The sequence below is a fragment of the Haliotis rufescens genome, unplaced genomic scaffold, assembly GCF_023055435.1.
Source record: "Haliotis rufescens isolate VD_foot unplaced genomic scaffold, xgHalRufe1.0.p SCAF_26, whole genome shotgun sequence".
NCBI classification, from domain to species: domain Eukaryota; kingdom Metazoa; phylum Mollusca; class Gastropoda; order Lepetellida; family Haliotidae; genus Haliotis; species Haliotis rufescens.
In genome coordinates, this window is record NW_025963957.1 from 6,903,722 (window position 1) to 6,921,829 (window position 18,108).

At 48.0% G+C, this 18,108-nt stretch overlaps 1 protein-coding gene across 1 annotated transcript; it reads right to left on the reverse strand.

Annotated features, from left to right (window-relative positions):
* Positions 1-391: 391 nt before the first annotated feature.
* Positions 392-17,179, reverse strand: LOC124137313. The gene is made up of 14 exons (XM_048402495.1): positions 16,499-17,179; positions 14,548-14,678; positions 11,952-12,092; positions 11,520-11,764; positions 10,775-10,853; positions 10,425-10,598; positions 9,425-9,498; positions 7,551-7,733; positions 7,109-7,282; positions 4,946-5,101; positions 4,553-4,639; positions 3,909-4,092; positions 2,844-3,043; positions 392-2,001 (listed from the first exon to the last, which is right to left on the reverse strand). The coding sequence occupies exons 1-14, from the start codon at positions 16,548-16,550 to the stop codon at positions 1,578-1,580; spliced, it is 2,304 nt and encodes a 767-aa protein (XP_048258452.1). The 5' UTR covers positions 16,551-17,179; the 3' UTR covers positions 392-1,577.
* Between the last annotated feature and the right edge of the window lie 929 nt (positions 17,180-18,108).

Sequence of the window (18,108 nt, forward strand, 5' to 3'; positions counted from 1 at the left end):
ATGGATTATTGGTACTGTGATGTAGGACGGAATATTGCTGTCTGCTTGGAGCAGTTGGATAATAATTGACTTTCGAATACTGCTGATGGTCGTGGAATAGCGCTAAATGTTTTGCAAGACATCACTCATTTCACCCGTGAAGATCAGTGTTAGAATAGGTCTTCAAAAAAAAATTCTTGCCTACCAAAGAGACTTCTGACATCACACCCGTTTCAGAATTTCATCCAAAGTAAAGGACAACAATTCAGTTTAAAATAAAAGTAACACAACAGCTTCATCCTTGCTAACCATACCAACACTTGTTTGTGATCTGGGGATATTGTAAATACCAACTTGATCTTTTGACAAGATACCAGTTAAATATCGACAAATCTGAATTAAAAAAATGTTGAATGGGTTATTTCTTTATATCCATTCCATCAAATGGACTGATATTAATGCTGAGAAGTATTACACAGTATAGGTTATTGTTAATGATCAGGCTGATACAATTCAGGCAATTGCCTTGCGAAATCTCTCAGTGAAACATGCAAATACGTTTATGTTTCTGACTTTCTGTCGACACATGATAAAGTGGTTCATTGTTATCGTGGTTGATCACCGAAACTGACGTTAAATTAATCATCTTATCTACATTTTAACAAAAATATACGTGTGAGAAGTAAGTTACCTGTGCCTTATCTTATGCATCACCGTTGGGAGTTAATGAATAGTTGAGACACAACAACGTGGTTACTTTATTGTGAGCATGTCTTGAGTCAATCTCTTTTGTGCCTGCTATATATTTAACTTGTTCCAAGTGGTATTATGATTGGCACATAAGGTAACGCTTACATACTTAAATAATTCCTGTCTACCCTAAAACTGGCTTCAAAATATTTGGACTCGTCATGAGATAGTTACAACTGCCAAGAGAAATATGATAAAATGTCGTTGTCTTTGAACACACAATCATTACGATCACACCTTTGTCAGCGTCTGAACATATTCAGTCGGTGTGTAACGTTTCCAGACAGTGATTTTACATGCACATTATCTGTATGGAGAAACCAGATGTTATCTCCGGTACGGCGTCTTTGGTTGGGATTCAGTTGAATGTTCTTAAAACGAACCACACTGAAGGTCCTCAAATGTTATCACCATCCTGATTCAATGATTAATCAGAACTCACAAGGCACGGCGATATCCATAACGAATTTCGAGGTAGTCGAAGTCAAACAGAAACGTTCCGATTGAATCTATCACCCGTGCTTCCGGTACAAGTGGACAAAACGCTTGGCATTTTTCTGTCGTCATCATCGATATTTCTGAAAAGGTGAATTCGTCCTCTACGAAGTTTTGCACCAACACTACAAACAATAATGTACACAGATTGTTAACTTACAGGTTATAATATGTGTTGATTGGTTCTGTAGATTCAGTAATTTGCATAGGCAGATTTGACCAATCGTTGTTGCTGAGTGACACAAACTGTTCCCCATGCAATAGTTGGACGGCCTCCATTTGTTGACGACGGAAATCTGATCGTCGGTTTATCCGCTAATTATGATGATCCATGACCACAATTCGTGTAGCCGTTATTGCTGGCTATGCTCACGAACCAACGCTGCTTTCATCCTTGCATCATTTTCAGCAGTTTGTGAATCTGTGATGCTGCTGGTCTCCCCCGTGTGTGGAGCTGTCTCCTGTGGAGATGGACTGATATCTTCTGTGGTGTCTGTGTTTGGAGCCATTTCCGTAGACTGGGAGCTGGACTCCGTATAATTGTCTGTATGTGGGACCGTCTGTCCGTTCAACGTACTGCATTCAACGGCTTCTGCTTGCCCTGTGTCTGGCTCTTTGGCCGCTGTAATGAAGACGTCATTGTCGGATACACTCTGTTGAGACGTTGACGTTGGCGGCTGTGCGGCGTTGATGTTGTTCACACTGGCGGACAGAGACTGGTGGCCTCCATCACGATGTAACAGGGCAAGAGAAGCCAGGATCTCATCCAGCGATTGTCTGAGAAGAAAGGTAACTGACATCAATGCCTTGAACATAACTTGGTAACTGTTGAAGATCCTTCTGTGTGTGGTGTAAGTATTTCACCTTGTCAAGTATACAATATAACCTACTATAACCTATAAAGGAAATCGTTTCATAACGCCGTCTTGTACACTATCTAGTGGTTCGCTGAAGACCCGGGTTCTATTCCCGATATGGGTACAATGTATGAAGCCCATTTCTGGTGTCTCCCCGTGATATTGCTGGAATATTGCTAAAAGCGGAGTAAAACCATACTCACTCACTCACTATCTTTAAGTGGTCTTTAGAAAGCTTTAGTATATGTTACTACACAGAGTTGCCACTGTCCGATTTCAATGTTTTAGTTCTTGATAAAGTAGCATCTGTATCGAAGTGGAAACCCTTAAGTCAACTCTGTCTTCCTGAACAAGAACACTCAATGACCCACTGCATCCTGATGATATTGCTCTACAACACTGCCACGTCCGCTATATAACCTACTGCATCCTGAGGACATAGCTCTGTAACACATTGTATAACCTACTGGATACTGAGGACATGGCTCTGTAACACATTGTATAACCTACTGCATCCTGAGGACATCGCTCTGTAACATTGTATAACCTACTGCATACTGATGACATCGTTCTGTCACACATTGTATAACCTATTGCATCCTGAGGACATCGCTCTGTCACACATTGTATAACCTACTGCATCCTGAGGACATCGCTCTGTAACATTGTATAACCTACTGCATACTGAGGACATCGCTCTGTAACATTGTATAACCTACTACATACTGAGGACATCGTTCTGTCACACATTGTATAACCTACTGCATTTTGAGGATGGCCTTCTCCTGGCGGGTGAGTCTGTTCTTGACAGTCAGCAGGTTCATTGTGTTCGACTCTGAACCCACCCAGATGTCACGGATGTTCTTGTTCATCTCATTCAAGGGAGGCGACTCCCACCTCTCCAGGAGATCATGGGGTTGTGACACCACCTCGGACTCGCAGTACTTCCGGATCCGGTAACTCTGTTGGGGGCAAACGGGTAGACTAACCTATTTGGTACTACTACTCCTAGTGCGTGTGTGGGTAGGTGGGTGGGTGCGCGGGTGCGTGCGTGCGTGCGTGCGTGTATAGGGGACTCAGTCGTATAAGGCGCCACAATTCGCTGTGCAGAGTTGCGTCCCTTGAGCACGCCAGACACCTATGGTCGTGGGTCCGAATCTTGGTTCGTCCCAATTATATTTCTAGGTTTGTCAGCACCATACCCGTGCTCTTGAGTTTCCGCAAAGTGGTAAACTGAGACCTGTATCACTTCGGGCTTTCCCCCAACATTTAGCTACCACTCCATGATACAACTTGAATACTCATTCTCTCCGCATGTAGAATACAGACTCACTCTCCGCATGTAGAACACTGACTCACTATCCGCATGTAGAACACAGACTCACCCTCCGCATGTAGAACACAGACTCACCCTCCGCACGTAGAACACAGACTCACCCTCCGCATGTAGAACACTGACTCACCCTCCGCACGTAGAACACAGACCCACCTTCCACATGTAGAACACTGACTCACCCTCCGCACGTAGAACACAGACCCACCTTCCACATGTAGAACACTGACTCACCCTCCGCACGTAGAACACAGACCCACCTTCCACATGTAGAACACTGACTCACCCTCCGCACGTAGAACACAGACCCACCTTCCACATGTAGAACACTGACTCACCCTCCGCACGTAGAACACAGACCCACCTTCCACATGTAGAACACTGACTCACCCTCCGCACGTAGAACACAGACCCACCTTCCACATGTAGAACACTGACTCACCCTCCGCACGTAGAACACAGACCCACCTTCCACATGTAGAACACAGACTCACCCTCCGCATGTAGATACTATTGAGCTCCACCCTCGCTATGATCCACGCCCTGTTGAGCTCGAGGGCACGTTGCGCATCAGTCTGTACGTTCTGGTAGGTGTCGCTGAGCTGGGCGATGAGGATGTTGAGGAGGACAACGATGCAGGTGAAGAGGAAGATAACCATGATGATGCAGCTCAGCGTGCTGTGGGGGGAAGCAAGCGCAGTCAGTACCAGGAGGAACTGCTGGTATGTTGTGTGAGAAGTACTTTAATAAGCCCGACATTGGATCATCAAAGTAGCTGTAACTGAGACTTACTCAAGATGTGAATTCTTCAACAAAAAGTAACCATATGGCGTGAAATTGAAATGATACTACAAAAGCCCAAATGCGATTTCGGGTCCTCGTTAGATCTCCAACTTCATCATCATCAACCATATTTGGACGAGGCACTGAGTTCTAGGGTCTGTAGCACATTTTCAATATGGATCTAGATGTAATTAATGTTGTGTGAAACTGAGACGTACATACTGTGTAATTAGGGTAAGCGTTTACTAACATAGATGATACAAATTAAGTGAGCAAAGTTGTTAGGCCTGCCAATCTGACCTAGACGAATCCCCCTTTAAAGTTGCCGTTACGCCCTCCGAAGATGTCAACTCACCTGTATCCACCTTGACCGTAGTAGGTGACGACGGGGTCGGACTCGATGAGGATGCGCACGCCGGTGAACATCACCTCCCAGAAGGTTCTGTAAAGACAACATATAGCGCTGGCTTGCTTCTTGCCGTATGGTGTACATCCAGCAAGATTGTTTGGTTTCTGCTGATTGCCGCACACGGTAATCTTACGACGGCGGGCGGTTTGATAATTGAGTCTGGACCAGACAATCCAGTGATTGTTATTATGAGCAACGATCCACGCCGTCGGGGTACGATGACACGTAGTAGCTGTTGGGGACCTATTCTAACACGAAATCCCCAGGGGCTATAAGTATAGTGATAAACCATGCATGTCTCACATGTGTTACTATAATAACATGATCGTGAGTACTTACCCTGTCTCAGAGTGCACCTGTAGAGAGTTCTCTCCCCTGAGTGCTAGGATGAAGGATCCGCTGAAGGCCAGTAGGATGACGGAGAAGAGGACAGTGAACTGTACGAAGTCGTGCCCCAGGATCCGCTTCAGGATGAGGGCATATGCACCCGTCTGCCTGGTGACAGGGGGAGTATAGTGTACACAAGGTGGAATGCGGGATGTGGCCGAGTGGAGAAAACCGACAGTCGAGGATGTGACTATTGACACACCGGCCCCCCCCCCCTCTCCCTCCTCCCTACATTCGGGGCAGGGTGACACACAATCAGAGGTCATAGCTGGGGATAGGAATAATGAGATCCCTTCACCTGACGCGAACTTGAACATCTAGATATATGCCCTTACCTGAAGACTACCAAATACGTGAAGAGCTTGAGTGCCAAAAACATATGTGACATTACCCGGAGACTGCTGCATACTAGAAGATCTTAAGCGTCCACAGCAGATAGAAATTAACCTGAAGACTGCTGCATACTAGAAGATCTTAAGCGTCCACAGCAGATAGAACTTTACCTGAAGACTGCTGCATACTTCAATATCTTAAGATGTGATCTTACCTGAAGACCGCAACATTCTCGAAGATCATGTGAACCCACATCAAATAGAACTTTACCTGAAAACTGCTGCAAACTTGAAGATCTTGAGTGTCCACAGCAGATAGAACTTTACCTGAAGACTGCTGCATACTAGAAGATCTTGAGTGTCCACAGCAGATAGAACTTTACCTGAAGACTGCTGCATACTTGAAGATCTTGAGTGTCCACAGCAGATAGAACTTTACCTGAAGACTGCTGCATACTTGAAGATCTTGAGTGTCCACAGCAGATAGAACTTTACCTGAAGACTGCTGCATACTTGAAGATCTTGAGTGTCCACAGCAGATAGAACTTTACCTGAAGACTGCTGCATACTTGAAGATCTTGAGTGTCCACAGCAGATAGAACTTTATCTGAAGACTGCTGCATACTTGAAGATCTTGAGTGTCCACAGCAGATAGAACTTTACCTGAAGACTGCTGCATACTTGAAGATCTTGAGTGTCCACAGCAGATATAACTTTATCTGAAGACTGCTGCATACTTGAAGATCTTGAGTGTCCACAGCAGATAGAACTTTACCTGAAGACTGCTGCATACTTGAAGATCTTGAGTGTCCACAGCAGATAGAAGTTTACCTGAAGACTGCTGCATACTTGAAGATCTTGAGTGTCCACAGCAGATAGAACTTTACCTGAAGACTGCTGCATACTTGAAGATCTTGAGTGTCCACAGCAGATAGAACTTTACCTGAAGACTGCTGCATACTTGAAGATCTTGAGTGTCCACGGCAGATAGAACTTTACCTGAAGACTGCTGCATACTTGAAGATCTTGAGGGTCCACGGCAGATAGAACTTTACCTGAAGACTGCTGCATACTTGGAGATCTTGAGGGCCCACAGCAGATAGAACTTTACCTGAAGGCTGCTGCATACTTGAAGATCTTGAGTGTCCACAGCAGATAGAACTTTATCTGAAGACTGCTGCATACTTGAAGATCTTGAGTGTCCACAGCAGATAGAACTTTACCTGAAGACTGCTGCATACTTGAAGATCTTGAGTGTCCACAGCAGATAGATCTTTACCTGAAGACTGCTGCATACTTGAAGATCTTGAGTGTCCACAGCAGATAGAACTTTACCTGAAGACTGCTGCATACTTGAAGATCTTGAGTGTCCACAGCAGATAGAACTTTACCTGAAAACTGCTGCAAACATGAAGATCTTGAGTGTCCACAGCAGATAGAAGTTTACCTGAAGACTGCTGCATACTTGAAGATCTTGAGTGTCCACAGCAGATAGAACTTTACCTGAAGACTGCTGCATACTTGAAGATCTTGAGTGTCCACAGCAGATAGAACTTTACCTGAAGACTGCTGCATACTTGAAGATCTTGAGTGTCCACAGCAGATAGAACTTTACCTGAAGACTGCTGCATACTTGAAGATCTTGAGTGTCCACAGCAGATAGATCTTTACCTGAAGACTGCTGCATACTTGAAGATCTTGAGGGCCCACAGCAGATAGAACTTTACCTGAAGACTGCTGCATACTTGAAGATCTTGAGTGTCCACAGCAGATAGAACTTTACCTGAAGACTGCTGCATACTTGAAGATCTTGAGGGTCCACAGCAGATAGCCGACGGAGAAGACCTGCCACTGCTCCTGGGTTTGCGTGAAGCGGAGCGGGATGACGGACAACAGCAGACATGACGAGGTCAGGTCCAGCCAGTTGAACATGTCTCGCCAGTAGTCCAGACGGTGTCTGGCGGAGGCAAATAACAGCATACATAGAGGCATCTGGTGATGGCACGTAAGGCAAACTCAATCTTTGCCGCCTTTTAAGTTCGTTACTAGTCAATCACGGTCATGAAACCTTGCAGGTTGACGATCAAAATACAAGCAATAAACTAATGTTGTTTTGTTTATAGACCAGTTGCGATTCAGGGGACTAAGCAGAGATCACAAGCTGCTGTAAAATGTACTTTAGTAGATTAGACGCATGTATGTTTGAAACAAAATTGTGTACTCGCCTCCTCATCTGATTGATCTCAAGGACAAGACTGAAGGCCACCGCACCACACGTCCACAACTCGGTCGCCGCACGCACCTTGTCCCGGGGGTCGGGGTACTGGGCGGGGTCAGGGGTCAAGGTCGCTACAGCCAGCGAGAAGGTGAGGCAGAGCAGGGTGAAACAGTATATGATGCTATTCACACTGCAGACAAAATGATCTCAATAGCACTGAGAATACCAACACTGTAGTATGAAGATAACCAGTTTCAGTAATTGTTACTGAGCATGAAATGTCTGATTCATGCTGACTGTTTGATTGACATTCTGGAAATTGATGAGTTAATAAGAAAAAATACATTTATTGATAACAACTTGTGGTTTACTACATTGAACCGGACCTCTTCACCAACGTCCCTGCGCTGCAAATCCTCTGTCAGCGCATCCCCAACCTAGATCAACCACTTATTGCCAACTCCATCATCGACCTCACCGAATCCTGCATAACCTCAACCTTCTTCACCTGGGGAGACGACACCTACGAGCAGATCCACGGCCTCGCAATGGGATCCCCTCTCTCCCCCTTCCTTACGGAAATCTACATGGTCAAGTTTGACGAACAAGCCTCTCCACATCCCCAATCCAACCCGTCTGCTGGTACAGGTAGGTAGACGACACCTTTGTCATCCTCAGAAAAGACCAGGCCCCCGCCTCACTACTCCAGCACCTCATCACCCCGAGTCAAGTTCACCACATCTCCCCTTCCAAGACGTTCTTGTATCCAGAGACCCCAGCAATAAGATCCGAACTACCGTCTACAAGAGCCTACCCATTCTGACCAGTACCTTCCCTTTAACTTTAACCATCCCCCTAAAACTAAGTCTGGCATCATGTCCATACTGACCAACCAAGCAAAGAAACCTGCTCCAGCAACCGTGACCTTGTCCATGAGCTTAATGATCCGCAGCATATTTCCACCCATCTCAACATGTGTCCTACCAAGCTTGTCAAGAGGACCTTGTCCACCACGCTCCAGCACAAACCCAAACCGACCAGCACAAGCCCACCCCCATCAGAATGACCCTACCTACATTGGCAAGACTTCACATCAAATCAGCAGATCACTTAAGCACCAAACAGGTATCAATGCCATCTTCACGGGCTCCCGAACTCTCCATGCTAATGGCCGTAACCTTCCATCGGAAAGGCAACCCCAAAAGTAGTGATCTATAAGATACATTGTGACTGTGGTGACTCGTACACTGGTGAAACCTCCCGCCCAATAAATACCCTCATCAACAGACATAAAGCTTCAACAGCCCAAACAGCCAGCAACTGAGTTCCCCGGCCCTCAAATCTAGTTATACACAGTCCAATGTCTCTCTACCAAACATCAGGGCTTCACAAAAGAAAACTCCCGGAAACCATAGAAGTCCACTGTCACAAACCAAAAGAGATGAAGGGTAACACATCCCGTCTGCCTGTGAAAATCTAATCAAGCAATAGACTCTTTCTATTTGTATCAAACAGCTTGTTCATTTTTTTTCAATTAGTTTCTAATAAGTTTGTGCAACCATTTTATGAAGTATCAAATCAGCTGGTTCAGCTTCTTAATCCTTACTGTAAATCTGGCTTCATCCAATTATCTGTGTGATATTTATTATTCAGTAACTGTTGTTAATGTTAAAGTGCTTCTTGTTACAACATAGGATGAAAAACCTATTATAACTTGGTTGTAGTCACTCCAGCTTGATAATGGTGTCAGAATTTACATCGTCGCTAAATGCAATAAACCAGAAGTTGTCATCTAAAATGTTGCATGCGATTCAATGTGGAGATAGTCGAAGCCCGAAGTTATTTTAATCATTAAACGCTATTATAATGAAGTGTACGTACACGAAGCGAAACCTGGCGTATTTCTTCCACTTCCGTCGTATGAGCAGCCGGACACAGTCATGGAACACAACCTCCTGGACAGACAGACAGACACACGTACATACAGTCATGGCTACAGTAGGATTTGTTTGTTTGTTTTCCAGCTATATGACGGCGGTCTGTAAATAATCGAGTCTGGATCAGACATTCCAGTGATTGACAACATGAGCATCGATCTTCGCCATTGGGCTACGATGACATGCATCAACCAAATCAGCGAGTCTGACCACCCGATACCGTTAGTCGCCTCTTACGACAAGCATAGTCTCCTGTCACGGCAAGACATATTCTACCCCGGATATTCACAGGTCGGCTACACTAGGAAGAACGGGATATACGTCATAGTAAGCAATATAGGAGCTATATCACAGTAAACAATATGACGTCTCCATGGTCCAGTGGACATAGGGTTTGCCTGGAGTTCGATCCCTTGGCAATGTAAAAAGCTTTTACGTGTTGTTACCCTGCCTGGTGCTCGGCATTCAGAGGATAAAACAACTCGGAAACTAACTCGGAGTCAGTATCCATGTTAAAATCCGGCATGGTATCTTAGTGGGCTAGCACTGTAACACCGGCCTTAGTCCGGACTATCATCATCCTTCCGAGGCAAAGGAGATAACGGACATTGGAATCTGGACATTTAGAGTCAGTTACCCCCTTGCTTCGGGAAGATTGGCCATTATAAGCAGCCGCACACACACACGTGCATGCACGTCGCTATGTAAGTACAATAAACCCAACGTTAACCCCACATCACATCAACCACCGTGATATGTCAAATGCATCACAGAAAACAACACATCAATGGATCACCGTAAGCAATATGTCATCCTTATCACCGAGAGACGGCGAAATAGTACCCGGCTCTTCCATCGTTTCATAACAGAATCATAAGAGACAAATATCTGATCTTTGTGTACCAGTTCACAACGAAAAGTAGGGAACCAAATCTACTCATTACCTTCAGGTTTCCCTTGGCGATGAGATTGAGGCAAGATTTGGACTCGTCCTCAAAGTCTTGGTGTGTGGGTGGTCTCCCTTCCTCGTCGGCCTCCAGCACGTGGTAGAACACCCTCACGTGACCTGTATCCCCGATAGGGTCCATCATACAGTCCAACACTCCCATAGCCGCGTGCTGGGGAGATCGAATCGGTGTGTACAGTTTGTTTATCGGTGTCAGTGACGCTTTAAACAAATCTTGCAAAGGAGATGAGAGTCGATGATTGAACAACACGGGACGGTGAAACGCTAAACAACGTGAGACGGTGAAACATTAAACAACACAGGATGGTGAAAGCATTTGCGTCTCACCTGCATTGCTTTACGAAGCAGGTCGTGAAGGTTGAACTCTGACCTTGTGGAGGTCCTGGTGATGTACATGTCTCTAATGCTGAAATATGGAACAGTGATTGGTTGAATCCGGTAACTATATGAACTTACACAGGCAGTGATTGGCTGAATCGAACACTTTACGAACGTACACAGACAGTGACTGGTTGAATCCAGTAACTATATGAACTTACACAGGCAGTGATTGGCTGAATCGAACACTTTACGAACGTACACAGGCAGTGATTGGTGGAATTGAACACTTTATGAACATACACAGGCAGTGATTGGTTGAATCTAACACTTTATTGACGTACACAGGCAGTGATTGGTTGAATCTAACACTTTATTGACGTACACAGGCAGTGATTGGTTGAATCTAACACTTTACAAACGTACACAGGCAGTGATTGGTAGAATCGAACACTTTACAAACGTACACAGGCAGTGATTCTCTGAAACCTATTGGCTCATTATTACACTGAGGTTGAAACATAATGATTGGCTGAGTTTAACACGTAAAAGCGATTGGTTGAACCTAACAATGAAACAACAGCAGCAGCAGTAACAACAACTGAGCCACAGCGAGTGATTGCCTTTGTTATCCTGGCGTAAAGGGACGTGGAGTTTTATACTTTTGTGCCTCTCACTACTGTTTTGACATGCAATTTTAGACAGGGTATACGTCATACAAGAGGTGGTTCCTACAGCAACGGTGGCAGCTTACACAGCGTTGGGCATGTAGCTGAGAATGAGGGCGGCGATGTCGTCGTTGTTGTTGTTGAGGGCCAGGTGGTAGGGCATGTTGCTGTCCTTGTCTCGGACGTGGGGGAGGGCGTCGTTCTCCAGCAGTTTACTACACACACCCTTGAAGTTCCTCTTGACGGCGTGGTGGAGGGGGGTCTGCCAGGAGCTGTCGCACGTCGACGGGTTGGCGCCGCGTTGTAGAAGCATGTTGACAAACAGCTGGACCTGTCGGAACACATTAAATAAAATATAGTAGGTAAATAGAATAGAATAAAATAGTTTATTAATGTGGCAGCCATACCAGAATGTGAAATACAAAAGATCGGCCATCCAGGTCAGGGAGGACCTGCGAAAGATCAGCCAAACATGTTTCTCAAGATGCAGCGATAGTAGAGAAATGTCAAAGTCGAACCTTGTACTCTGTTGGGAATTCTGAGACCACGAACATGAGCGCCTTCTCCTTGTCGCCATACTTGTCCACCAGTCTGTCCATCACCACCTCCCTCTCCGCCTCCTGGCGGCCGATCAGCAGCGTCCGAGTCTTGACCGCCACCTAGGGAGGATGAGGCAGTGGTCAACTGTAGGGAAGGGGTGTGTGTGCGTGTGTGTATGTAGTGTGTGTTTGTGTAGTGTGTGTTTGTGAAGTGTGTGTGTGTAGTGTAGTGTGTGTGTGTGCGTGCGTGCGTGCGTGCGTGGTTTTTGTTTGTTTAATTGTTTGTGTTTGTGTGTTTGTATAGCGTGTGTGTTTGTCTCTTTGTGTATATGTAGCGGCCATAAAATTTCCGAGTCCCGTGATGGGATTCGAACCACGGACCTTCTGATCCGAGGTCGGACGCCTTGTCCACATGACCAAAGAGGTTAACCCCGTCAGCAAGCTGACAAGGTAAGGATGTCATCTGTGGGACGACTCGACGCCCTGCTACATACTCCCCCGTCGACAGAAGGCACGTCCCGGGCCGCATAGTAGGGTACTGAGGCAGATTTTGCTCAAATTTAATATGAACGTGCTCAGCCCCACGTTGGGCGCCAATGTAGCGGCCATAAAATTTCCGAGTTCCGTGATGGGATTCGAATCACGGACCTTCTGATCCGAGGTCGAACGCCTTGTCCACATGACGAAAGAGGTTAACCCCGTCAGCAAGCTGACAAGGTAAGGATGTCATCTGTGGGACGACTCCACGCCCTGCTACATATATATGTTTGTGTGTGCATGTGAGTGCTGCGTGTGTGTGTAGCGTTTGTCTGTGTGTGTGTGTGTGTAGCATGAGTTCGTGTAGTGTGTGTGAATGTGCGCGCGCGTGCGCGTGTGTGTTTGTGAGTGTGTAGCATGTGTGTGTTTGTGTTGAGCGCGTGTGTCATTGTGTGGAGCGTGTATGTGCGTGGAGGGTCTGTGTGTGTGTGTGTGTGTGTGTGTGTGTGTGTGTGTGTGTGTGTGTGTGTGTGTGTGTGTGTGTGTTTCTCTGTGAAGGGTGTGTGTGTTTGTTCGTGGAAGGTGTGTGAGGGGGTTTGTTTGCGTTTGTGTGTGGAGTGTGTGTGTCGAGGGTTGAGTGTATCTGTGTGAGGCGTGTGGTTATGTGTGTGTGTGGAGGGATGGGGGGGGGGGGGGGGGGGGGGGGGGCATGTCGAGGGTGTATGTGACTGTGTTTGGAAGGCGTGCATGTGTCTCTTTGTGTGGAGGGCGTATTTGTGTGGAGCGTGTGTGTGTATGGGGGTGGGGAAGTGAGCGTGTGTGTGTTTGTGTTTGGTGATTTTGGTGTGTTTGTGTGTGAAGGTCGTGTGTGTGAAGGTCGTTAGTGTGTGTGTGTGTGTATGTGTGCTTGTTGTGGTATTGTGGATGTTTTGATTTGTATTATGAATTTCTTTTGTGAAAGTTCACCTTACTGTTTCATTATTAGTATTTTATTCATATCATGTTTATCACCGCGATGCCCAATCCCAGCCAACGACCGACCCCATGGCACCGCCGAGAGACCTACACCGGGCGCAACAGAAAGACCTACACCGGGCGCAACAGAAAGACCTACACCGGGCGACACAGAAAGACCTACACCGGGCGCCACAGAAAGACCTACCCCGGGCGCAACAGAAAGACCTACACCGGGCGACACAGAAAGACCTACGACGGGCGACACAGAAAGACCTACCCCGGGCGACACAGAAAGACCTACACCGGGCGACACAGAAAGACCTACACCGGGCGCAACAGAAAGACCTACACCGGGCGCAACAGAAAGACCTACACCGGGCGACACAGAAAGACCTACACCGGGCGACACAGAAAGACCTACCCCGGGCGACACAGAAAGACCTACACCGGGCGACACAGAAAGACCTACACCGGGCGACACAGAAAGACCTACACCGGGCGACACAGAAAGACCTACACCGGGCGACACAGAAAGACCTACCCCGGGCGACACAGAAAGACCTACCCCGGGCGACACAGAAAGACCTACACCGGGCGACACAGAAAGACCTACCCCGGGCGACACAGAAAGACCTACCCCGGGCGACACAGAAAGACCTACACCGGGCGACACAGAAAGACCTACCCCGGGCGACACAGAAAGACCTACACCGGGCGACACAGAAAGACCTACACCGGGCAACACAGAAAGACCTACACCGGGCAACACAGAAAGACCTACACCGGGCGACACAGAAAGACCTACACCGGGCGACACAGAAAGACCTACACCGGGCGACACAGAAAGACCTACCCCGGGCGACACAGACAGACCTACACCGGGCGCCACAGAAAGACCTACACCGGGCGACACAGAAAGACCTACCCCGGGCGACACAGAAAGACCTACCCCGGGCGACACAGAAAGACCTACCCCGGGCGACACAGAAAGACCTACCCCGGGCGCCACAGAAAGACCTACACCGGGCGCCACAGAAAGACCTACCCCGGGCGACACAGAAAGACCTACACCGGGCGCCACAGAAAGACCTACCCCGGGCGACACAGAAAGACCTACACCGGGCGCCACAGATAGACCTACCTCTTGCTGGAACTCATCCTCCGTCACCTCCTCCCCCAGCAGGTCGGAGAACGAGGGGGTCTGGGGCAGGTGCGTCGGGGGGATGCGGCTACATGCACCACAGAACCCAGCATCTTCGGGGTAGGCGTAATCTGTAGCAGGAAGGACGTGTGAGATGTGTAACCATGTGTACACGGTAAACACACACGGATACACCGAGGCAATCAGACACTCAGACACTCAGACACACAGCCGCTCAGACACTGAGACTCAGACACTCACACACACAGGCACTCAGGCGCTCAGACGCTCTTACTCACAGGCACAGATACACGGAAACACAGACAGTTACACGGAATCAGACACTCCGACATACAGACTCAGGCATACACACGGACTCCATGAACACAAAGACACACGAGGCTGCCGCATAAGTGTCACAACCCTCTCCCATGTTACACTTTCATTTGTTACACTCACTAGGGCTGATCGGTAGCTGTGGAATACTCAGTACAGGCCTCTGCGAAGACGCGCTTAAAACACCTCTAAATCAATAAGTGGCCACGTGAGCTTCTTAATTGTCGCTGGTAATTATGGATTGGTCTGAGAGTGTATATTCCCGAACGCAACACAGAGGATATGACTTAACATAATCGATGTCAGCACTAATACTGTTAGTATAATGTTGTTACTCGTCCCCGAGTGTTTCAGGTGCATCTCCCTGTACAGCCTGATTCGCCAAGGAGGACGGGACAGATGCCACCTGTGATGACATGTGATGTTCCCCTCTCTGATGTTCCCCACCCCTGATGTTCCCCACCCCTGATGTTCCCCACCCCTGACGTTCCCCACCCCTGACGTTCCCCACCCCTGATGTTCCCCACCCCTGATGTCCCCCACACCTGACGTTCCCCATACCTGATGTTCCCCATACCTGATGTTCCCCACCTCTGACGTTCCCCACCCCTGATGTTCCCCACCCCTGATGTTCCCCACCCCTGATGTTCCCCGGCCCTGATGTCCCCACCCCTGATGTTCCCCACCTGTGATGTTCCCCACCTGTGATGACATGTGATGTTCCCCGCCCCTGATGTTCCTCACCTCTGATGTCCCCCACCCCTGATGTTCCCCACCTGTGATGTTCCCCACCTGTGATGACATGTGATGTTCCCCACCCCTGATGTCCCCAACCCCTGATGTTCCCCACCTGTGATGTTCCCCACCTGTGATGACATGTGATGTCCCCCACCCCTGATGTCCCCCACCCCTGATGTCCCCCACCCCTGATGTTCCCCACCTCTGATGTCCCTCACCTCTGATGTCCCTCACCTCTGATGTTCCCCACCTCTGATGTCCCCAACCCCTGATGTTCCCCACCTGTGATGTTCCCCACCTGTGATGACATGTGATGTTCCTCACCTCTGATGTCCCCCACCCCTGATGTTCCCCACCTGTGATGTTCCCCACCTGTGATGACATGTGATGTTCCCCACCCCTGATGTCCCCCACCCCTGATGTTCCCCACCCCTGATGTCCCCCACCCCTGATGTTCCCCACCCCTGATGTTCCCCACCCCTGATGTTCCCCACCCCTGATGTTCCCCACCCCTGATGTCCCCAACCCCTGATGTCCCCCACCCCTGATGTTCCCCACCCCTGATGTTCCCCACCCCTGATGTTCCCCACCTCTGATGTCCCTCACCTCTGATGTCCCTCACCTCTGATGTTCCCCACCTCTGATGTCCCCAACCCCTGATGTTCCCCACCTGTGATGTTCCCCACCTGTGATGACATGTGATGTTCCCCACCCCTGATGTCCCCCCCCCCCCCCCTGATGTTCCCCACCTCTGATGTCCCTCACCTCTGATGTTCCCCACCCCTGATGTTCCCTACCCCTGATGTTCCCCACCCCTGATGTTCCCCTCCCCTGATGTCCCTCACCTCCGATGTCCCCCACCCTTGATGTCGCCTACCTGTTGTATCGAGATGTCCAAGGGCGATGCTCCTGTGTTTCTGTCTTCTCATTGTCCAGGCCGTGTTACCATGACAACACAGGTGAACTCAGGTACTGGCTGTATGTACGGTGGGCTATACGGGAGCTGCCGGTGCATACCACGACATGACGGCCCTGTACGTCCAGGCTAATGCTTCAGTGACAGTGATCGATGTCGTGTCCTCTTCCACAGATCCCCAATTCCCGTCCTATAGCGGCACGTACAGTCATCACGGCCTGAAATAGTCGCAGGAAAATCACGCAGCCGGGTAGCAACGGATTGTCACAAAGTATATGCCAGTGACAGAAACGTCTTCAGACGTCAGTTCTCCAGGAATACCTCCACCCATATAGGTCCTCACTAGGTCTAGCGTCTGTTCTGAGGGGCGGGGATTACTCGCCGGGGTTATAACGCAGGCAGATAACAGATAACGGCACTAATTTATTGTACAAATACTTACTATCGTGTCGAAGAAAGTATGCCAGCCTAGGTACCGGAGACGTTTAATCGTCTTGCGGCCCGGGAACAGCCTCGCTATGTCATGGGTCGGCGTCTAGTTCAATGTGACCAAGCTGTAGTTCTACAGTGTGGTTGTTTAGTTGATACTGATCTCAGATACTGTACATGCTTCCTAGTAATCGTTGCTGCACGTAGAAGTGTAGTAGTGCATTATTAACGAACCAAAGGTCAGTGTACTTGTGTTGCCATCTCAGCGTATGCCTTCGCAGGCGTTTGTCGCTTACATTACAATTGATTATGTTTTGTAATAACTCGTATGCAACGTTAAACGAGATAGGAGCTGAATACAATCTGCCTGTCTATAGTTGGCTTTTAAGTAGGTAATAACAATAATAATCATCATAATTATCATTACAATAGTTCGGTTTGTGAAATGTGGTATTGTACTGCGTTACGCTCGCAGTTGTGATAAAGTTTTACATCCTGTCTGTATAAGAATAAAGCGAAGCCTGAATACTGAGGATGAAGATAACTTTGTTCAGTGGTCGCATTGTTCAGTGGGCGGTCAAACATCGCGATCATACATCAAATATCACGATCATACATCACTGATCGGGCGATGCCAATGTATACATATTTCTCATCGTTGCTCAGCCGTGCATATCCATGCTCTCACTAAAACACGCAGTTCCTGGTTGTGCACTTTTCTCCTGTGGTGGGCTGTGAGTATAGTGTGTGATTTGCATGTGCCCTCTCCTTGTCCGTCACTGATGTGTTGTACACCATCATGTGGTATCGAACCGTAACGGGTATTTGTAGGTAGATATTCTGATGAGCTTAACCAATTAATGATCTTTACCGGGTACAGCCGACTATTTGTATTAAGGTCAGGTGAGGTGAAATGGGATTGAACATAGCGACGTGCATGCGCGCGCGTGCGTGCGTGCGTGCGTGCGTGCGTGCGTGTGTGTGTGTGTGGCTGCGTGCGTGTGTGTGTGGCTGCTTGTACTAGTCCAGACAGTTGCCGCTTTCATAGTGCCAGCCAACTGAAATTCCTTGCCGCAGTTTAACATGAATACCCCATTCAGACACAGTATACTGACTCCGAGCCGACCAGTCCTTGTTTTAGT